The 22,941-nt window shown below is 37.5% G+C and overlaps 2 protein-coding genes across 3 annotated transcripts; one reads left to right on the top strand and one right to left on the bottom strand.

Annotated features, from left to right (window-relative positions):
* Positions 1-205: 205 nt before the first annotated feature.
* Kap-alpha3 (karyopherin alpha3) lies at positions 206-5,915 on the bottom strand. 2 transcript variants are annotated; one of them, XM_090168383.1, is made up of 11 exons: positions 5,672-5,915; positions 5,126-5,433; positions 4,977-5,062; positions 4,601-4,908; positions 4,438-4,500; positions 4,307-4,375; positions 4,117-4,245; positions 2,755-2,859; positions 2,448-2,682; positions 2,283-2,374; positions 206-346 (listed from the first exon to the last, which is right to left on the bottom strand). In XM_090168383.1, the coding sequence occupies exons 1-11, from the start codon at positions 5,738-5,740 to the stop codon at positions 251-253; spliced, it is 1,560 nt and encodes a 519-aa protein (XP_090024509.1). In that variant the 5' UTR covers positions 5,741-5,915; the 3' UTR covers positions 206-250. The 2 variants fall into 2 exon arrangements, with proteins under 2 accessions (XP_090024509.1, XP_090024510.1); XM_090168384.1 differs by having other exon boundaries at positions 4,607-4,908.
* A 5,950-nt stretch (positions 5,916-11,865) lies between these two features.
* On the top strand, positions 11,866-12,743 carry LOC149951932 (uncharacterized). Its single transcript, XM_090170156.1, has 2 exons — positions 11,866-12,208; positions 12,280-12,743. The coding sequence occupies exons 1-2, from the start codon at positions 11,937-11,939 to the stop codon at positions 12,716-12,718; spliced, it is 711 nt and encodes a 236-aa protein (XP_090026282.1). The 5' UTR covers positions 11,866-11,936; the 3' UTR covers positions 12,719-12,743.
* The last annotated feature ends 10,198 nt before the right edge of the window (positions 12,744-22,941 follow it).

The raw sequence follows: 22,941 nt of genomic DNA, 5'->3' as shown, positions 1-22,941 counted from the left end.
CGATTTTTTCTTTTTGGTTATCCTGATTATTTCTTTGTGGCATCACAGAGGGGAAAAACGTTTCTCCCCCAATATTGTATAATTCTCACTGCTGAATTTCAATAATCCTCTTTTATTTACTATTTGTGTTGCATGAAGTTCTTTTGGTAACAATTTTTAGACGTAGACGAGATAATTTTCGTTTCAAAACGGAAAACCCAAGACATAATTTTCTTTGCTTTGTTTATTTTTTCTTTTTAAAACTACAGCACTAAAATTTAAAGCCATCACTAGGGATGGAGGCTTCAGGATCAAACTGGTAACCCTGGTCGGAGGCCTGAGGAATAAGGTTTGGATCTTCCTCAACCTGTGCGATAATTTAGAATGTTTTAGGTACTATTTACTTAAACGGGGAAGGGATAGGGGAAGTTCTGGTTTATTTAGTAAGAAAATCATAAAAAGGTATTGGTAACTTAATGATTTCAACTATGTCTCACTATGAAGGGGAAACCCAGTGAATGTAACAATTTATGTAACCTTTCGATCACTTTTTTTGGTTGAATTGTTTTAAGATTTAAAAAATTTAAAAATATAATATGTAATCTAGTTGTTTTAATAAATCTTAAACTTGATGAACCAACTCAAAACCATACATTTTGACAAGTTATAAATGAATTTTTTATGAGAATGGTGCTAGATAAATTTATAGGGATTTGTTATATGTAATAATTTCTGTTCAGAGCATATTTCCAATTTAGACCTTTACTTTTTAAATATTTAAAAATCAGAATTAAGCCACACTTTAGCTGTCATTCTCATTATGTTTTCATATTAGTTATTACAGTTTCAAAACTTCTAAAGACGTAACATCTCTTATTTTCTACTCTACGCAATACAGAGCAAAACTGAGAGAGTCCTTACTCCATCTGATTAAAAATGTTACTTAACATTCACAAGGTAACCCCTAAGAGATTCATAACTTTGTTTAAAGGGAGTTCTACAACACAGTGGCGTAGCTGATGGTCCGCAGGGCCTGCAGCGCAGAGGTGGCACCGATCTTTGGGGGGCCCTGCTCATCATAAAAAATTGAAAAGGGGCCCCATTTAGAATTGTGCGAGGGGGGGGGGGGGGCTCTTGAGTTCTCAGCTATGCCACTGACAACACAAACAAGACTCCAATTTGAGCAGTTACAGGGTTGCCACAACATTTTGAGATCCAAGTTCCCTTCCTTTTTAAGGCCTTAATTTGTATTTTATACTTTACTTTTATCAGAAGTTAAACAATTTAAATGGACTTATATTTCAGTAAAAAGGTTATTGCAATGTTGAAAAAATTAGCCAAACTTACGAGGAAATAAATGATAATCATAGAATTGGTCATAGATCTTAGAGTAAAATTACCCTCAAAGGTGCCAGAATAAAATTTGAATTCGCTGACTTTTTACAAATTCTTTAAATTCCCAAAATTTGCCTGACTTTTTAGGCAATTTTATATTCCCTGACGTGTGGCAACCCTGGATTACCACTGAACAGCACTGAATATTCAAAAGCCATAGGAGGGAGTGGTTAATATTAGAATCTAGCAATAGAAAATTAAGGCGTTCCCTAATCCCAGTACATAATTCCTAGTACAGGTCAATGGTGGTTATATAGGTCCCACAACTGTATGAGGGCGAATATTTGGGAAACCATTTTTTATTTATACATAAAAGGAACACAAATGCAGCCCAAGCCTATGTACAGGGGCGATTAAAAGCTGTTCCAAAGCATTTGGTTAGAAAATTGCTGTATTGTGTATTAAATAAAAGTATTAGTAGGCCTATATTGCAAATATAAGTAGATCCGAAATTGCAAAATATAGCGGCTTAAAAAATTATGTAAATAAGCTAGAGATTGATTTACGCAACTAAGTGCTCATGGCAATAGAAAAGTCAAAACTTTTAAGCTAAGTTAAAAATAGTGATCGTACAGGGACCCCAACCCGGTAAGTTGGGTTGTAAAATTTTTTGGACAGGTTTTTTTTAGTCTGGTTTTCCAAATCCAAATAAAAAAAAAATAGAAAAAACACGGGAATGAGCACTTAGCTACAACATAACAGAGAAAGAGGCGACAAGATTGTTGTGATTATTTTGGGAAGGTTTTAGATATTTTAAAAGATAAATAAAGACGTGCTACTTTTGAATGAGACTTTTGAACTAGAGACTATATGAACTCTATAAACTATCCATCTCAGAACCTAATCATATAATAAGCTTAAAACCAAGTGAGCTTAGACTAATAAAAAGATATTAAAAGAAAACTTACATCATCCGAGAAATACTGGTCAATTATTTCGTAAGCCAGTTTGTAGATATCTTCGTTCTCGTGGTTTTGAAGAGCTTCAATCTTGTCAAGGCCTTTTAAATAATAAAAAAATCATTAAAAAGCGCAAAAAAATAATAAATAATTTAAGAGTGATAAATTGCACACCTCCGCATTCTTCAATTTGGCTTCCAATCTGGTAAACTTGGGAGCCAGCCATCTTGAGAATGTTGCTAATCCCATCTAAGACCACCTGCACCACTTGAGGGTCTTTGACGGTCAGCAAATTACACAACGGAGGGATGACATGCTGGCTGACCAAATACAAAACTTGGGGTTTCGTTCCGCTGATGGTTAGATTGCTTATTGCCCAAGCCGCTTCCTTCTGCGTCTGAAATTCTCCCTAATAATAAAAACCAAGTAAAAATTAGGAAAACAAGATTGTTATTTCAGTCCAAGTTTATACGATAGTTACCCTGCTGAGATGGTGAATGATCATTGGAATTAAGCCAGCATCAATTACAGCCTGCACTTGTTGTTGGTTTCCAGCAGTTATATTCGATAAGAACCATACTGCTTCCTAAATTTTAGCAGTAAAAATATACAATTAATAATTTATACAGAACCAGAGATTTTGTAATTTGATTTCCTAATTTCAGGGGCTAAAATAAGGATTTTTTAGAACTGCCAACAATAAAATAAACAAACTAAACCCCACAAAACATAATTTCAATGAGCTAAAGCAGTTAGAATTCAGAATTTGTAGCAAAATTATGAGAGAAAAAAGGCTGTAAATAAGTAACTTAGTTCAGTAAAATTGGCTGCGTTTGTCGATATGTACTGGAAAGAGACGTCGACCACAACATCTCCCATGAGGTAATCATCTATTTTAAATTTTTCATACTTTTTAGCGATAAATAGCACTACCCAAATCCAAATTTTAGGGCTGCATTCAGTAACAATAAACGGTTGGGCTGTTGAATGCGCATTTCCTAATTGTCGACTTTTCGCATTCCTGGTTTTACAGTCACATTTGCAAACAGAGTCAACGAAGTAAGCGGCTGGAATAGCCGGTTATTTTGTTGATCAACGGTATATTGATGTCACAGCTTTCAGGAAGGCTAGCTGCAGATTATATTTTACAAAATTTATAGCAATCGTAAAAAGTGTTTAACAAGACGTTAAGCAACGGTCTCAACGAAAATATTTTTTCAGAAAACTGTTTCCTCTCCGTTGAGTCTTACTGAACGCTGCCTAGAACTGCCCACTATTTTAGGACCTGCCTAATTTCCTATAAGAAAATTTGCGTATCTACTACTACGAATAGTTCTGCGAGGTTAGGAAAGTTTATTTCTCTATTCAGGGAAAATTAAAAATCAGGGATAGATATTTTCAATTATTTAGCCATTATTTGGTTTAATGATAAAGTTTGAACTTGAAACCTTTATCTGACTAAAGAGAAAATTTCAAAAGTGGAGATTTTCTAAGGTAAGTGGGTAAAAAAGAAATAGTCAGAACAGGTGTGATATCTGTTCCAAATCAATCACTTTAGGATTTCCAAACTGATATTCCTCAAAAATTAACAAACACATACGCAACACGCGTACAACTGCTACAGATTTTGATCATGACAAATCAAATGCACTCCTCTTTCATCATCAACTAAAGGCTTACGATAGTTTCAGGCGCAGTTTTATGCACATTCAAACAACACATTCATTCCGTAATTTTTAAAGAATATTCAGCGTTAGAAATCGACTCAATTCCTTTCAGTTCATCATTCGAATTATTTAGAAATGAAACTGGGACAAGGGAAGATTCTTAAGAGTGTAACTACCTTATTGATTTTTTCTTTTGGATGGGTAAGAAGTGCCGGGAAATGAGAAAGGGCGTCACAATTGAGAACCACTTGAGTCTGATCATCAGTACCAGTTACAATATTGCCAACTGCCCTCAGAGCTGCAGTCTGAAACACACATTTGGATCATTCAGTAGTGTTACGTAGCTAAAGCTAGATCGGAAAATACCTGAACTTTAACTTCTTTGTGGCTAAGTAAAGGAACCAAATGAGGTACGACTCCAGAATCAATGACCATCTGAGTAAACACGCAATGACAAGTTAGTGCGACAATATGATGAATTACAATAATAGTTTTACCTGTATTTGATCATTTCCTCCGTCTGTCAAATAGGACAAAGCCCAAACCGTGTCGACCAATATCTAATAGCACCAAATCAATATTAATCAAACGCGATTTGCAACAAATCTCAAATTGTAAATGTGCGAGCACTAAAACTAGGGTAGCAAAAGCGGTACTAACACTTACATTTACATCTGTATGATGAATGAGTAAGCAGAGAGCAGAGAGAAGTTCTTTGATAGTTTCAACGGCGGGAGGCGGTTCTTTGTTGCGGCATAAATTCACAATCACCCATGTGACATTACGGAGGAACGAGAGTGGGATATCAGGTTTGATAAATGATAATAAAGGCTCCACCACTCCTAGCTTGATGACATAGTCCCTCAGCTCTGGGCCATCACCAATTATGTTTCCTAAAGCCCATACAGCTTGCTCGCATACATTTTGATGTTGAGATTTTAACAAAGCTAAGAAGTATGGCACAGCCCCTGCAAGCGAAAATGAGTGTGTTATCACCTGCAAAGTGGTATAAGTATTGAGCCATAGTAACACATACCTGCAGCAACAACTGCCTGTGTTTGTTTTGATGTTCCTGAGGCGATATTCGTTAGTGCCCATGCAGCCTCAAATTGCAAAGAGGGGCTGAAAGCAGAAATATATTTTCATTGGAAATGAATGAGTAATTCACATTTAAGTGAACCTTACATATCATTTCTTGCAAGACAATGGACAAGAATGGGAAGGATTCCAGAGTTGATCAAATCGTCTATTGGAGGGTTCCGATCACTGGATAGAAGTTTTCTAGCTGCTTGTACCCCGCTTAGTTGTGTTTTTGGCTCTGAACTGCTGGCATTTTGAACAATAACCTCAAGACTTGTGTGATTAATTCCGTGATCCAATTCATCTTCATCTGTTTCGTCGTTTTGAGGTACATTCCGTCTCTTTAGTAAAGACTCGTCTCTTTTATTTTTCCTTAGTTCTACAGTAACTTCATTGCGTCTCCTTCTCATTTCCTGAAGAGTTCAAGTGACATACATTGGAACACTCAATAAAACAATATTATTTTTAAAGTATGGTGTTCTATTTTAACTTTTAAAAGCGCCATAGATCGAAATATTTATATTACAACGAGAAGAATTAAGAAAACACTTCTTAAAACAGTTTAGAAGTCACAAAACGTTAACAATAGTAGAAAGACAACGAGATTTGTAAGCCTTGGCAAGCTTTGTACTTAAAATTCTTGTTACTTACATCTTGATCTTTTCCTTTATTTTTGAAATGCTGTTGCCACCGACTTTTATTAATGTTATCTATAGCCATATTTACATAAAATTAAGAAATTTAACTAGATAAAAGAGTTTTTATATTTTCGGGCCCGCGAATTTCCAGTTAGGCTTAACAAATTTGCAGGTGATTGAAATTCCAAGCCTTTCAAAAAGAGAGTTAGCATTCCCAATCACGTTCCCAGAACTTCACGCGTCAGAGACTGAGGAGAAAAATAAGCCGAAATGAGCATGCGTAAATTACGCTCCAAAATTACGTGACTTCCGTAGATGATTTCCGTGTAGACAAAATGACGTAAATATACAAATATTTCATTTCCTAGGTCTTTGCGTTTAAACATTATTAAACCGAGTTTACTTTTGATTTTATTAGTTGGATATAAGGATTTTCGTGAGAAAAAATGCAAAATTTTGCTGTAAAAAAATTATTTATTTTTGATAATTCACAAGCGAGCCATCTAAGTTTATTATTAATAGGTAATATATTTCTAAAAAATTACATTAATTATTTCATAGTTTTGGCTATTTATTTGTCAAGTAACATAGTTTTGGTGGCCAAAGTACTCAGAATGTTTTGTGTTTCAACGTTAGGTTCCCTACAAATATTACAGGTGTCAACAGTGATTTGATTTTCATTATTGAACAGTTTTGAAGTGCCATACACTTCTATAAGATCCCCACATACTGGATTTGAACTTTCACTTCTTTCAAAATCAGAATACAGGCTTTTGCACATAGAATCCTCTTTAATTTCACATATTTCTTCAGAAGTCAGAACCTGATCGCTATCATTAAGAAATTTGTAGCATTTAATAACACCAGTTCCATCATCAACAGTGTATAACGTAAATTTATAATGATTTCTAACAGCTATAACAGTTCCACATATAAAAACTTTTTTAGGATTTTCTATGTTCATGACATCACAAATAAAACACCTCGTAAAGCTTTCCACACTCATCACAATTCACATAAGGCAGACGCCACTATATGCCAACTTGAAATTTCGTCTGCTACAGCTTTCAGGTTGATGTCTAGTCCTCTAAAGAAATTACCAATTATACACTTGTAACATATTAGCAGCGCGCTAAACTTTAAATAGCCAAAACAGTGGACATTAAATAATTCATCTGTTTTTGCGAATATTTAACAAAGCAATGAATACGTTACAAGATATAAAATGAAATTTATTTCATTAAGGGAGTAGCTTGAGGGCCGCTGAAGCTCCGCCCTCGGAATAGCAGCTATATTCGCCTCACGCCCTCTCTTTGCGGTTTATATTTGGAAGATTAGAAGTCTAGTCTATGGCTTTTATACTATCCTTTTTTTTACCATATCGCACTTTGGATTGTATTTCGACAGTGCTTCCAAATTTGTTGAGCCGCCCTGTTATAAAAGTGTTGTATTTTTATACAGTCAATAGACAAATCTTGAATCTATATCTTTCCGTGGGAAACAGTAGAGTATAAACAAAAGATTCCAAGCATTCTACAACTACAACCAAGGCGACATTGCATAATGGATATTCCTGTAAGCGAACGAAGAGTTATTTAATTAGACAATTCACTAGAATTGAAACCGTGGTTGGTAAAGCAGCGTACAGTCCATCTAATGTCTCATTGAAATTGAACGGGGATATATAGGGTACAAAACTATCGAAGAACTTGGATTAAATTCATATAGCAGTATCTGAAAACCTCCAATAACACAACGATGACTTCTACGAACACTAACCCACTAAGAAGAGTACAATTATTTTGTCACCCGAAATGATTCGTGAACTCATTTCAGAATCGAATCGAAGAGCTGCCACATCCCGTTATGCCAATTAGCGAGGTAACAACGCATCGCTAACTGCAGGAGCTCACAAATTTAAATATCTTTGAAACTTGGGACATTTTCACCAATACCCGTGAAATCATCGATACACATGTTAAACGACTATTCAATCAACGCCAGAACCTTCATCGGCTTTGAGAAAACTCCTAGAGACCACAGCCGAACGAGCAAGGCTCTCAAGGTTCTCAACGAACCAGCTCAACATTAGACTGCCATTCTACTACCACTTGTAAAGGAGAAAATGTATTCAGAATCTCGCAAACAATGCAAACCAACTTTTGAAGAACTGTAACGTAGTGCCAAAAATAGGCCTAAAGTACAATTTAAATATACATAAACATTTATGGTGGACCTATATTCGTTAAAAAGACTTCGGGTAATGGGTTCCAGATGTTCGATCCGAAGGTGCGGGTGCCAAGTGAAAGTTTATGGGATTTGGATCAGCGGCGAGTCTTTGGCCCAGATTCTACTTGGACAACCGAGGTCCAAGTTTGTAGGATGACCACTGCGAGGAGATATTATATTTGGAAGTAATTGTAACCCCGTTTAGCCACTCCCGTTTTATTACTGAGTGCCAAGCGATAATCATTACCAGTTTTATTTTATTTTAAGCGTTGTTTTATGGTTGTGTCCCCTCTTCGGCGAGTGTTTGTGTTCCCCATCTGTGATGTTTGTGTGCGGCGTTGACGTTAGATCTTTGGACATACAAGAGTGTTCCATGGATCCAACAGTGACCAAATAGTGCCACTATAAATATAGTTGGTATAAAGGACTCGTAAGCTTGGGCTAATATGCGGATTCGGTCCGTTAAAATTTAAAAAGGATGCGTGGGTGAGTTGTGAGTGGATAACTTGGGAATGGTCGCATGATCAGGGGTACTAGAAAAAGGACCAAAATTGGCGCAAAACAAGAGAAGGTCGTGGCGCAACGAGAGAGTGATGACGATTGCATTCTGCCTCTCTGAATGAGGACAAACGTGAGCGCTCTGAAAGAGAGACGCCGATCCTAAAAAAGACGCTAACCAGAGTCGCGCCAAAGTAGCTGCGTGTACGGTCGTAAGGTCAAGTGCAGATGTGCATAAAATTCCACCCTTCCCTTAAAAGGACTTCGCATCCTTCGCATCGACGTGTCACCCGCATCAGCGCCCACCCATCAACCGGAAAATCCAGAATTGACCATCAGCCCATTAATCAAACTGGACAAAGAACTAATATAATGTAAATAATCCCTATTGTCCCATTACCTGTATGTTATATATATTGCATGATTAGTAGTGTATTTAAGTCGCGAAAGGAAGTACTTCGAATTATATGTTTGTTTTCGTAACGTTTAATTTTAATTCTACTTTTTATTTATATTATTAAATCTTTTGGTACTCTCAGAGTCTCGTTTTAATATAAGCCTAAAAATATTCATAAGTATACTTCGCTAACTCCAATGCCAGTGGTAGTTACGCGAATGGAAATCTGGGTTAAATTAACAAACCTTGTGTAACCCTTTTTATCTCTCCGAGGGGACAAAGTGTCTGTCTGTGGGTCTGTGGGTCTGTCAGGCCTGCGAACGCGTTCGCATTTTCGGTGCAAAGTGTAATCACTGCGTACGCAGTTTCTCAAAGGGTTGGCAAAACCACCGTGTGACGGTGAGCGTTAACGGATGCATTGGCGGTTTGGTTGGTGTTTTTTCGCTCACCGTCGTGACGGTTTGGTGTATTACGTTTTTGTAATGTTTATGCGTAGGTTGTGAGTGTTGAATTGGTTGTGTTTGTGTTCTGATGGTTGTACATGTTGAGTCTGTGGTGTTTATATGGGCGTTTTCTCTCCAACTTCTTCTTAATGACTTTGGGACGGACCGAGTGCTGAATGTAATGCTACCTCTCAACGTCCAATGGCAGGGTTTCCAGCAGTTGTACACGGTATTCGTCTTAGTATCAATTTGCGATCGCATCGGGCGGGATTTGAACCCGAGACCTCCTGATTGACAGGCGGACGTTCTACCACAGAACCACCGACACTTGTTACGCTTTATTGAAAATTAGACCTTCAGCTTTATCGGAAGCGTATTTAATAGGGTACGAAATTTTGGTTTAATTGAAATAGAATTGAAATTGAAATTATTGCATCGAAGAAATTCTAATTTAGCGTTTCTCTATTGATTAAAAACAAATGCGCCACCCAGGTTTCGAACCCAGACCATTCGGCTTGGCAGTCGAGCGCTCTACCACAGAACCACCGATAGCTGCTTAGATTCACTGAAATTAAGACAGGCATCGTAAGCATAATAGGTAATAAAGTCTTTTTTATTAATGAATTTATGAAGGCCTAATCGGGTTTTTTTTAAAGGTTAAATCTTGTTTTAGCGCAGTCAGCCGAGATTAGAGGGTTAAAGGGTAGACCCTGTGGGTGGTCCACTTTGTTAGTTTTTTTGTTATTTATTTACGGGTATTATTAACGACCTATATATAGTTGTGTTAATTCAAAGGAGATAATTTAACGTTAATTGCTTTAAGAGCTGGCGGTTAGTCAAGTGGCTCTCTGTGCTTTGTTGATGGTAAGGTTTTTGCTTCTTGTAAATATATTTGGTGTGGATATTTGGATATCTACGATTTCTAACGCAGTCAATGATTTCTTGGGTGTGCGAGTCATTATATGATATTGGAAATTGGACGGCATTGGTCTTTTTCATGCGGTATGTGTCACAACGTCAACTGGAAGTCTACGAGCGTTGAAATAAAATGAGCGTTAAAGATGCGGCAAGTATTTCGTAAGCGAGAAAAATACAAATACCATCTGTAGATGTTTCTTTCATTAAAATTTGCTTAGTATTATATTCAACTGATAAACATGTACTGTAAAAAGGGTTAAATTCAATTGTGCATTGTTTTAGTGAATCTAACTCGCTGTTGTAACTACTTAATTTATAATATTCTGAATAAATTAAACTCGATTGTTTCGTCTCAATTATTTAAATTAAAATTAAAATTTTATACCGGGCAGGATTTGAACCGAGAATACGTTTTTCGTAAATAACTCTGAATTGCGGAGATATCTTTGGGGGTCGTATCGAGAAATTAATACCACTAGGGACCATACTTCCGAGGAGAGGTATATTTTGGCTTGCCAACTTGTTGTAGATTATCTTTAGTGTTGACTCGAAAGATAACCCCGTATGTTTGTTTGGTTGGGGCACTCTCGCAGTCTGTAACTTAGGAGTCGGGATTTGGTCGGGGGTTAGGTAGACCTTATGGTAGTATGAAAATTCGCAAAGGGAAAAGTTGCAATGGGCTTTAGTTTTCCTATGGCAACCCAAAATGTTTTTGACCTCTCCATAAGCATGGGATTTTCTCGGTTACCCAAATTTTGTTAAAATTTAACCAAAATTGATCAATTTTAGCAAATATCATTGATCAATTTTAAGTAAGTACCCTGTGAAACCGAGAAAATCCCATGCTTTTTTAAATGGCAATTTTTTGGTTTTGAGAGGTTAAAAACATTTTCGGTTGCCATGGGAAAACTAAAGCGCATTGCAACTTTTCATACTACCATAAGGTCTACCTAACCTCCGAGTTTCAACAAATTCGGAGATAACCACATCGGGTAGTCTCCTTGTTAGTGTGTCCATTTTGTGGTAATATTCCTAATTACAATAACGAAGCGTATTAGGTAACAAACTCAGCGGAGCCTGGCGACGGTTTTTAAATAAATCTCATCATTAAAGGTGTTGGGATTAATAACGAAGGATTTCGGTAAACAAATGACATTTAATGCATTGCTAATAACAGGAATCCATACCTCTACTTGGAATGCTTATCCTGCTGTATCACGTATGGTAAGATCACTCTGACGGCTTTGGCCCCGCCTACGAGCGAGAAAATCCCCTCTGCGGGCGCTCCCCTCTCACGTTGTTGTTTGTTAAGTTAACATAGTGACGTCAAAAAAAGCGTCAGCCAAATCGAGACGAAAATCTGCCGCGATAAGCATTCCAGGTAGAGGCATGAATTCCAGCTAATAACTATGTAATATAAAACACTAGGGTTTGCGTTCGAGTTACCTTCGAAACAAACAAGTTAAGCTAAATATTACCATTTTAATTATGGGAATGGGTGCGCATTATTTTGTTTTGTTATTCGTGCAAATGTCACTAGATGGCAATCGTTGTACTGAAGTAACTTTTGTTTTCCATTTTTCCCTCGAGTGTTTTAACTTGTTATCTTTTAATTTTATAACTAAAAATTAAATGAGAATCACAGATAAGATAATTTATAGAAAAAATAATTTTGAAAAATAGTATTTAAACCCCGGATTATTCCACTGAAACATCATTCTTCAGTTACCTGCCCTGTATTTCAACAACTACAGAGATTGTAATCAGCGCCTTCATAATATCCGTGCACGACAATGTCCTTATTCGTATTTGTCACCTCTGTGTTTTTCGTGATTGTCGCTGTCGACTGCCATCCAGTCTCGAGCCAGAGCGGCGATGTCCCTGTCCAGAGTGCGGAAGACAAACTCGAAGGTCGCTCGCCTCCAGCATTTTTAGCCATGGAATCCTTCTCGCAGTACGTCTTGCGAACCGACCAACAGAAATGTATGCTGAAACTCGTCTGCACCATCGGCGGGAACGTCACCAGATACGGTTCCTACGGAGACGTCGTCTCTTCTTACTTCGGGTGAGATGGTCATTCGCTGGCTTCGAAATTAACATCTAATTTTAACTTAGAGAACCTAACTTCTTCTAAAGGTACTTCTACAACCCGCACGACTTCAGCGTTTCCGAGAACAGTCACGCGCTAGAGAAGCTAGGTCGTCCGGCTAATCCTCTGGCTTCGGGACAACTCGCTTCGATGACCACCGTCACCACGGACATCCCCGCTGCGAATGGAACCTTCGACGATGGAATTAACAATGCTACCGATCCAGAATTGTTCAACAGGAATCCCAGCGATGCTCTCAATGAGACGGTGTCGGAATCCGAGGTGGAAGCGAGAAGCTTCTTCCCGGGCATGAAGGTCTTCAACCGGGCCTTCGTCCTGGGTTTGAAAGGAGGGCGGCAGTCTTGCGACGAGACCTTCCGCAACTGCACGATGGACCTAGACGTTCTTATTCGGTTCGGGCTCAACATGTTCAACAACTCGAATCGGAACAACTCTCTTCCTATCCCCGTCATGGCAAGTAACTGAGCAGACTGATTTTAATCATCAAAGTATCAACTATTGTAGATTACTATTTATCTTTGTTGTAAATAATTTGACTTTTTGTACGTATCCATCGTGGAAATAAAATAAGGTTGATTTTTAATTCTTCTTAATTTTTCCTCTGCAAACATTAAATTTTCTTTCTTGCAAGAGATGTACGCACCAAAACGAATAGACTGTCGGACACGCTCCTTGCAATCTTGGTTCTTCTGATATATTCTGTAGTATTTGTAGTAGTCTTTAGGTTACGTAGAGTACTTAATAACTTAACTTTATACCGGGACTAGTGTCATCATAAGCCTATCATAAGGTCCCCGTAACCAATTTCTACCATAGGGGCCCATGTTAATGGCCTTGTCCCGGAGATAAGAAAATTAACGTACGACGATAGTCGTAGTCGATAATTCAAAATAACGTTCAAAAACGCCGCCGATCAGTTTAGTAAAATATTTTCGGTGGTGTAATCTTCGGCCATTTTCGGTATGGAGATATAGGCCGGAAGGCAAGCTAGGCTGCCAGATTTTGATAGACTGAAAAGGGCAACTCTCTCAAATGTTTCCGTTTTCAAAACGAAAATTCTGCGGCGTAGCTATCGACTAAGACCAAAGACAAAAGAACTACGTACCCTAGATTCGAAATCCTGCCGTTTCTCAATAGAGCGTTTTCTCGTTTAGGCTTTTACTGAGTTCGCGCCGGAAGTCAGAAAAATCGGGCTCCATAGCAGGGTGAGAAATAAGGAATTTCAATAGATAACCCAAGATTATATTACTCACCTTTAGTTTTCTTTCGTTTAGAAACATTTTTAGAGCTACAGGAATGATCCATTATTGTTTTAAAACAATTCAAGTTAAGCTAATACCTAAGGCACCACCATAGGCCCAAGTCATCTAGAGACTTTTAATACCTGTAAATCAGGTGGCCGGATTACAACGCGTAGGAAGGTGGTGGTAAGCCACGCGAGCCAACAGCTCCCTTCACTCGATAACCTCAACCAGTTTTTTATGGAAAGGGGAACCCCCCTTTAACCTGTGAGGAGAGAACTTGCAAACTCAACGAGGAAGGAGTAGCTCCAAGTTTTCACCCAGTGCCACAAGCAGGCTCCTCTCGCTGCGTGGTGAAAATGCTGAGTTTGCTAACCACTCCGCCACCCCACAGGGAGGTTCCCCCGAGAGAGACGTCAATGACAGTTAATATTTATGATAAATTCGTAAAATTCGTAAAATATTAGGGCGTAATAATCAAGTAAATCCATTGAGATAAACACTTGTAGAGGTTAACGGTAATTGCGAGTGTAGGGAGCTGTTGGCCACCCAAATTAACAAGTCGGCCCAGGCCGTAATGTTATAGTTCCACATCGGTGTATTCGGGTGGGCAAACTCATACACCCTTAGTAGACAGAGGTAGGCTAACTAATACAAAAACTGTTGAGGCTACGTGATTTCTTATCGTTTGATATATAAATTTCCATCCTAAGGTAAAGAGTGGATGGCGCCCACCATCTGGGTCACAAAGAGAAAACACTTTAATTTGCACCATACTGGCGACGGATTTGTTTTATAGGAAATAGCATGGAGCTTCTATAGAAGCTCCATGGAAATAGGAAATCAGTTGAAGACGCGTCAGTGCGATGCTTTCGGTCACTCTCCCTTTAATTTAAGGGGGTTGGTCGGAGGGGGCGGAAATTAACGGCACGCGTGAGGGGGCGGAAAAAAGAGCTCTATCGAATGAGACCAACCCGCCCACCCTCAGAAGACCCGGGTTTAATTCAAACTTCCCGCCAAACTAACTGCTCGATGAAATATTCAAACAAAAAAACGCGCCGAAACTTTCGGACAAGAGTGAAATCTCTGGACCAACTATACAAATTATAAACGTTTCAAGGCTAAAAGTTCAAGCAGGAATTTTTGAAGAGGACGGCGTTGCTCACTTGAATAAGGCGTCGGTTTTGGAGACTACGCGGTCAGAAACCTCGGTTCGAATCCCGGTATCATCATAATTTGAAATAATGTTTGCAGCTCCATCTTCCGTGTCATCGCTTTCCACGACAAACAAACAACAACAACAAACAAACAAACACTTAATGCCGTTCCGTCCATAGCAATAGTGTCACTTCAAATACATATTCGATGTAAAACTAAAAAGGCAATAAAAGTCGCTCGATGACTGGGGCCTAGGGTGTTGCCTTGGGTATTAGTCTAACTGATTATCATTATTATTAAATGGATTAAATCGGGTATTACCATTTTTGAGATGAAAAGAGTTGCACTCCACACGTGGGAATACACAACCTAAGAACTTGGTATAGTTGAAAATCGTAAAATGGTTATACCACACCTAGCCAGCATCAGTAATCGGCCAGAGAACGTGTAAAGATAACTTGAAGGAGGTGCAGGCTGTACACACCAAGGTTTCCCCTACACGTTTTCGGGGTCTGACTTAACCTCTCTATTATCAAGCTAAATTTTTTTAAGAAAGTAAATAACGACCACGGAATCTAACCGGAAACATTTGGAGAGATTTTAAAGCCCGTTTAGTGAGCGAATTTTAGAGATTTTAGTTTCGATAAATTATTCCCTAAATAGATCAATTTTAAAGGCCAAACAACGTAGGAATTTTACAAAATATAGTTTTTATAAATTATTCTCTCAACGGATATATTTAAAGTCAAACTAATGTGCGAGTTTTACATAATATAGTTCGAAAAAATTATCCTCTAAACAGATATGTTTTAAAGCCAAAACCGTGCAGGAAATTTACACATTACAATTCCGAAATAGAATTCTGAAAGTGGATAAATTTTAAAGCCTAAAGAATGTAGCAATCTTAAGCTTCTTTTCCACTGGCGCGCGCAACGACGCGTTTCTCAGCTTTGAAACGTTCAAACGTTTTTACACGCGTAAAGAAAATAACATTATGACGCGCGCTAGTAGAAAAAAAGCTTTACACAATATAGTTCCGAAATAGTATAAATAAATTATATATAATAAGAAAAACACTGCAAAATATTAGAGGTGTCCATAAAGAATACCGTACGTATCAAGAACTTTTAATTAAAAAGATTTTTTCTAAAAGTTAAAAAAAAATTTCCCTTCGATTTTGAAGTTCTGTCAAATGAGGGCTCAGACACAGTTGAGGTAGTTGCAATATTAAGTGAATCCACTGCCATCTTTGATATAAAAAACCCGCCAAGTTTTGGAAGTTTCTTGTGATTTTATCTTTTTCTTTTCTTCTCTTGCGAAACTGTGCTCCACTGGGTTTCTTTTCATCTGACATTTTCTTATTAGTCTCTTTGTCGAACAGTCGAACAAAATCAACAAATCGGAAAATTTAAACTTCCCTCCATGACAGACATTTTTAAAGTGCTAAGAGCAAAGGTACCCTAAGTGTATGAACAAAGAGTAGGAAGGAAATAGAGCCTAGCTAGTTTAATTAAAAACTGGCCACTGGCCACTTACCTTTTTTAACCGTCAAAATCAGGCTTTCATAATTTATGGTCAAATTATTTATTCTTGCAACATGTTCTAGGGCATAGGCTTAGTAGGTTATTTATTATGGGTATTTCAAAATTTTGGAGAGAGACTGTTTATATTTCTTTACTGTGTGTAGAGTAGACAGACTCACTTTGAATTAAAAAGTGGTCACCAGGGCCACTAACACCCCAAGCATTTAATTTTTAAACTGGCCCAGCTAATTTTTAAACTGGCGATTGGCCTGTGATAGTGCCTTATTTCTCACACTGTTTGGGAGGCAGTGAATTCAAGAGTAGTGTCACCCGGTGAGAGCTTCTAGAACTAAGGAAGCGCCGAATAAGGCGGCCGAAGCGGCCATTCCGCCATTAAGCAACAGGAGAGACTATATGGATCTAATCACCCTTGCTCCATGAGGGGACCTTGCTTCCTTGGAGATTTTGGAGCATCGCTTCCCAAAGAACAGGCTGCCTTTTCTACTTAGAGCTTGGCGCCTGGCTCAGGCCTGCAATCTAGTCGACACCTCGTCACCGCGGCGACCCCACCATGGACCCCTCCGTCGGCGACCATCATCTCGCGTTGGCTCACCTTCCTAAGGATGACAATAACTCTGAGCAGTTACGGCAACTGTTTTTCGCTACTCTCGAACCTCACGCGAAGGACGCGATGGTTTTCTACACGGACGGTTCGGCTTCCCCCGATTCAGGGGTCGCGGGTGCTGCCTTCGCAATTCCCTCCCTCAACGTTGGTGCGGTTAATTTAGTGGACTCCGGTCATTCTATTAATCAGGTCGAGCTATTGGCCATCCAGATGGCTCTCTCCTAGCGTCCACACATCCGCGTTCGCCGGTAGTTGTCTGCTCCGACTCTTAAAGCGCACTCACCCAACTGCTAAGTCGGTCGATGGATCCGGTGGCCATCTGTATCCAGGAGCTTTGCGATAAGTACCCGTATCCGGTTTCTCTAATCTGGTGTCCAGCACACGTGGGAGTTCCACGAAACGAGACGGCCGATCGTCTCGCCTCGGTCCCTGGGCTGCAGCGCCCTTCTAGAGTGGACTTCCTCCTCCCGTCTACTCTTGTAGAAATAAAGAGTGCGTGTCGTCGGGCTCTCTCAGCTGAGTGGAGTACGGGCTGGCAGACCAGTAGGGTAGTGCGGCCTCTTCGTGAGGCTAAACCTTTTCCCGGCTCTAGTACTATACTTAACTTGAAACTCTCGCGCAAGGACGATACCCTTCTCTCGCGACTAGGTTGTGGTCGCCTTCCCACAAACGCGACCCTACACCGGTTCAACCTCAGTGTGACGGCCGCTTGCACTCACTGCGGAGCTATCGACGATGCGTACCACGTCTTATTCACCTGCCCCTATCACACTGGGCGTCACCCAGCGCTGGTTTCAGCGCTCCAGAAGCGCAATCTTCCGAACATGGCGGTCATATGGACATTATTATTGCCACCTGTGCTATTCTGCGACGTGCGGTGCATTGACATTCTGATCGGTTTCCTTATTTTATTTTCCTTTGTTTTTGGTGTAATTCTACCATTTGTACAGTGTTCTTCGGGCTTTTTATTGTTTTTCTTTTTGTTTTATTTGTTTTTAAATTGCGCGCCTGGTGTGAAGGCCCCCGCTATATACACCAAAAACTTGTAAAACTTTATTCCGACCCCCAGGATAGCGGGCTTATTGATTTTTTGTCACTCAACGAAAACGCTACCACCATCTATGTACATTTTAATACAAAACACGAAAGAACAAACCAGAAAGTGCGTGGATTGTCCGTTCTAGCCGGCCTTCGGCACACTTTAGGCAATATTAAATAAAACAAATGTGAGGGAAACATATTTATCCACATATTAGCCGATTACACATCCATAGAATTATGTGATATCATTTCACCGCCAAACTATCAATACAATATTATTATTAAATAAAATTAATTTAAATTAACTCGAAGATGTGAACTTTGAATGTATAAACGCAATGAATGAAGCAAAAACTTCAGTTTATTATACGTTAATTAAGATAATGGGTATTTTTCCACTTAAACGTTTTTTTTTCACCAATTCCGATTTGTTGATTTTGTTCGACTGTTCGACAAAGAGACTAATAAGAAAATGTCAGATAAAAAGAAACTTCCAAAACTTGGCGGGTTTTTTATATCAAAGATGGCAGTGGATTCACTTAATATTGCAACTACCTCAACTGTGTCTGAGCCCTCATTTGACAGAACTTCAAAATCGAGGGGAAAAAAATGTTTTAACTTTTAGAAAAACTCTTTTTAATTAAAAGTTCTTGAGACGTACGGTATTCTTTATAGACCCTCTAATATTTTGCAGTGTTTTTCTTATTATATATAATTTATTTATACTATTTCGGAACTATATTGTGTAAAGCTTGTTTTCCACTAGCGCGCGTCATAATGTTATTTTCTTTACGCGTGTAAAAACGTTTGAACGTTTCAAAGCTGAGAAACGCGTCGTTGCGCGCGCCAGTGGAAAACAAGCTGAAGATTCCTACATTCTTTAGGCTTTAAAATTTATCCACTTTCAGAATACTATTTCGGAATTGTAATGTGTAAATTTCCTGCACGGTTTTGGCTTTAAAACATATCTGTTTAGAGGATAATGTTTTCGAACTATATTATGTAAAACTCGTACATTAGTTTGGCTTTAAATATATCCGTCGAGAGAATAATTTATAAAAACTATATTTTGTAAAATTCCTACGTTGTTTTGCCTTTAAAATTTACCTATTTAGGGAATAATTTATCGAAACTAAAATCTCTTAAATTCGCTCACTAAACGGGCTTTAAAATCTCTCCAAATGTTTTCGGTTGAAAAAAAGTTAGTACATGTCGAGCCGACACTCGCTTTAAATGCGCGAAATTTGTTGGAGGGAGCGCGTGAAATTATATCATTTAGCTTCAGTGTAATATTAATTTTTAACTTTTTTCGTTTCAACCAACCAAGATAACAGCTATTGATAATCACACATTTGCTATTTTACCTATTTATATTCAAAAACATGCGCATTAATATTTTACGAATAAAAATTGTTCTAAGCCTCGGCATATGCAACATGATTGAAATGAATACATGCATGACGATACTATTAAAAATTGTTCGTGGTCTTATTATTTATACTTTGCTATCATAGTAACTAGGGAACGATTTTTTTCTGAGTTTCGGCGTAATTTAAATTTTGGTCATAAGTATCGCCGCCTACCGACCAAGGTTTTCGTTGAATATATGAAATCTTACTACTCGTTCAAAATTATCTCTGCACAAAAAAACTTCAACCGTTATTCAAAAGTAACCTGCTATTTTTTAACATACTTAGTTGACGGATATTAAGGCAGATGGCGTTATATTTCCTAAGCTTGAAGCCCAGTTGGAATCTAGGATTTTTTAAAGAGGGGGGCAGAACTTGAGCTCCGAAAAACTGCTTAAGTATGAAGGGCAAGACCCCGTTCAATATTTTTTGCATTTTTCATCGAAATAGTTAATAAATATTTGCCAGTGATTTTCAGGATAGACAGAACAAAAAAACTCCCTAGATATTCCTTGTACTTCATCCGATTCTGAGTTGGTATTAGAAAAATTCCTGAACTTTTAAAGCTCTCATATGACTTCCCTCAATTATACTGTATTATTAGTACAAGTCGTTTTATGTTTTCTCAAGTTAGGTGTACACTAAAAAATGATCTCGGCACTTGCCAAGCGGCTGTCATTAAAGCATTGTTAATTATCGTCTCTTACTACTAGATTAAATACTATAGTTAAGTTATCTATAGATAGTTAAAGTAACAACACATGTACAGGGCCGTAGCAAGGGCTGGGCGGCCAGGGCGGCCGCCCCGGGCGCCGTGCGTACGATAGGGTATAGGGGCGCCAAAATTGGTCCATATTATTATATTAGGGGCGCCAAAATTGCAGCTCGCCCCTGGCGCCATTTTCTCTAGCTACGGCCCTGCACATGTACTAATGACACCATAAGCCTATCATAAGGTCCCCATAAGCAATTAAGGTCTAGGTCAAATTTTGGACGATTATTATTCACAATTTTATCACTTTCAAACTTAAAATTATTACTTTTCGTTGCAAAATGATTCATCAGAACCTAAAACTGGCTAATAGAAATAAGAGTTGTTTCTGAAGGTATTTATTTTTGAAATTTGAGATTTAAACGCGTTTTGTGTGGCATTTATCAACCCAAGCGTGGCTGCTCTACCATAAACCTTATATGAAGAACGTTTCATTTTTAACATTCCCTAAACCTAAAACGAAATATATGAAATGCAAACTATGGATTAATTTTCACCATACTTTTATAATTGATGTTTTCTTTCTTATAAATTTATTTGATATAATTTATACATATAAAATATTTTATATTTAGATATAATATATTTTATATTTAGATATAATATATTTTATATTTAGATATAATATATTTTATATTTAGATATAATATATTTTATATTTAGATATAATATATTTTATATTTAGATATGATATATTTTATATTTAGATATGATATATTTTATATTTAGATATAATATATTTTATATTTAGATATAATATATTTTATATTTAGATATAATATATTTTATATTTAGATATAACATATTTTATATTTAGATATAATATATTTTATATTTAGATATAATATATTTTATATTTAGATATAATATATTTTATATTTAGATATAATATATTTTATATTTAGATATAATATATTTTAATATATATTCATATTTTGAATGTTTTTGCATTTAGATTTAAATCAGCAATTTAATTTGTCCGTAACTACCTAAGCCTTACACATTAAAAAATTTCCGTTAAAATTTTAAAAACAGTACGCAGTAGAGGACCAAACAAATAAGTACTTCTTCCATGGTTGTACCCATAGATATAAGGAATGTATATAAAGGTCTAGATAAATTTCGGGGCGTCCAAGCCTAACATTAAATACGGAATTGACACCTAGCAGACACCAAAGGCTGCTGGCAGTCTAAACAAAAAAAATCGGGACTTTATTTTACTGATTGGATTTCAAAGGTATTTGTTTTAAGTTACATTAACCAGATATAATATTAAACTAAGGTTCATTTTATTTTACCAAGGTGTAAACTAAATATGGGAAAATCTTGGCAATTCATGAGTTGTAAGAACTATCACAAGTCATCTTTAATCATAAGTTGGGTTAAATTGAAATTGTAACGAAGTTTATTAATACGTTGGTCACCGTGTGGTGCCTTCAATTGTAAATATGGACAAGTAATGGAATGCTTCATCATTTGTCATCATTTTTATTGGATTTGTCTTAATTAGAGATCGGCGTTTGAATAAGAAATTATCCAATTATTTATTTTTATTCATAACCGCAAATTATCCAAAAAATATACGAAAAAACCGATTATTTTTGCATGTTAAATCGTTGTTTATTCGTATAAAATGTTCATAAAAAACAGTTAACCAAACTTTTTATGGTTAATCGAAATTTTGACGGTTAATTTATTCGGTCCGCCGACCTCTAGCCTTAATTTTTTTCTAAGCAAAGCTGTTTAAAAAGAATAAAAATATAGAAAAACATTTGAAATTAAGCATTTAAAACTTATTTTTACAAAAGGTAAATCAGGAGATTCAATCTGAAATTATATTTAAAACCAACAATTTATGACTATATCGATGATAATTAAAATTGTAATACTAAGCATTCGGCTTTTTAGATTTGGGTTGTTTCTTTTGACAATAAGCGTGATCCATTTTTAGCCCGAGGCCCAAACGAGGTCCAGATACCGAAGCAGACGAACCCGCTGAAGCTTTTCAGACTAACCTTCCACCCTTAACCTCTCCCATAAGGGAATCGCATGAGACAACGTATTTCGCGTACGTTCCTACCCCCTGCAGACACCGAGGAAGGTACGTGACCAAGAGCGCGAGCTCTCTTAGCATTTTAGTACTAAGTGCTTGACCTTTCCGCAGGCTGTAGTCTTTAGACACCATCTGTTGGTGACTTTTAGTATAATTTTTAAGCAGGAGACAATGGCTCTCGAGACGATAGCACGAGCTTTCTTACCGATAGATAGCGCCTTATAAGGATAGCCTGCAGAAATTACGCGTTTCTGCTAGCAGTCACCTCCGTATTCACTCCCTTTGAAATATTTTATCTAGACCTTTATATACGTTTCCTATATCTATGGTTGTACCTTACTAAAAAGCATTTAATACGGACATTCAGATCAATAACATAAGGTAGGATGCGCGTGAGGGTTGCGTAAACGAAACTTGATGCCGGGTAAAAGTATGGGGGGAATGAACAAAAAGGGGAATTTGTAAAGCTTTTTGCGACAGGTTTTTTAACATGAGGCCGCCGTTGCTTCTTTACTTCTTCCACGGCTCTACCAAGTAATATAATATTTTAGATGTAGAAATTTTGAAAACGAAGATGGCGCTACTGCCCTATCGTCGTACGTTAATTTTCTTATCTCCGGGACAACGCCGTTAACATGGGCCCCTATGGTAGACCTTTGCTTATGGGGACCTTATGATGACACTAGTCCCGGTATAAAGTTAAGTAATTAAGTACTCTACGTAACCTAAAGACTGCAACAAATACTACAGAATATATCAGAAGAACCAAGATTGCAAGGAGCGTGTCCGGCAGTCTATTCGTTTTGGTGCGTACATCTCTTGCAAGAAAGAAAATTTAATGTTTGCAGAGGAAAAATTAAGAAGAA

The sequence above is a fragment of the Leiobunum rupestre genome, chromosome 3, assembly GCF_980474605.1.
Source record: "Leiobunum rupestre chromosome 3, qqLeiRupe1.1.hap1, whole genome shotgun sequence".
In the NCBI taxonomy this organism is placed as follows: domain Eukaryota; kingdom Metazoa; phylum Arthropoda; class Arachnida; order Opiliones; family Sclerosomatidae; genus Leiobunum; species Leiobunum rupestre.
The sequence above is the reverse complement of the archived record's forward strand: the minus strand, read 5'-3'. Positions and strand labels throughout refer to the sequence as shown.

Bases quoted from the DNA above. Each gene is read 5' to 3' on its own strand.
- Kap-alpha3 (XM_090168383.1), bottom strand. From the start codon at position 5,740: ATGGCTATAGATAACATTAATAAAAGTCGGTGGCAACAGCATTTCAAA. The intron at 4,246-4,306 runs GTATTTTCCGAT...TGTGTGTTTCAG, and splicing joins ACAAAGAAGTTAAAGTTCAG to ACTGCAGCTCTGAGGGCAGT. The intron at 2,860-4,116 runs GTAGTTACACTC...GCTAAAATTTAG, and splicing joins CAAAAGAAAAAATCAATAAG to GAAGCAGTATGGTTCTTATC.
- LOC149951932 (XM_090170156.1), top strand. From the start codon at position 11,937: ATGTCCTTATTCGTATTTGTCACCTCTGTGTTTTTCGTGATTGTCGCT. The intron at 12,209-12,279 runs GTGAGATGGTCA...CTTCTTCTAAAG, and splicing joins GTCGTCTCTTCTTACTTCGG to GTACTTCTACAACCCGCACG.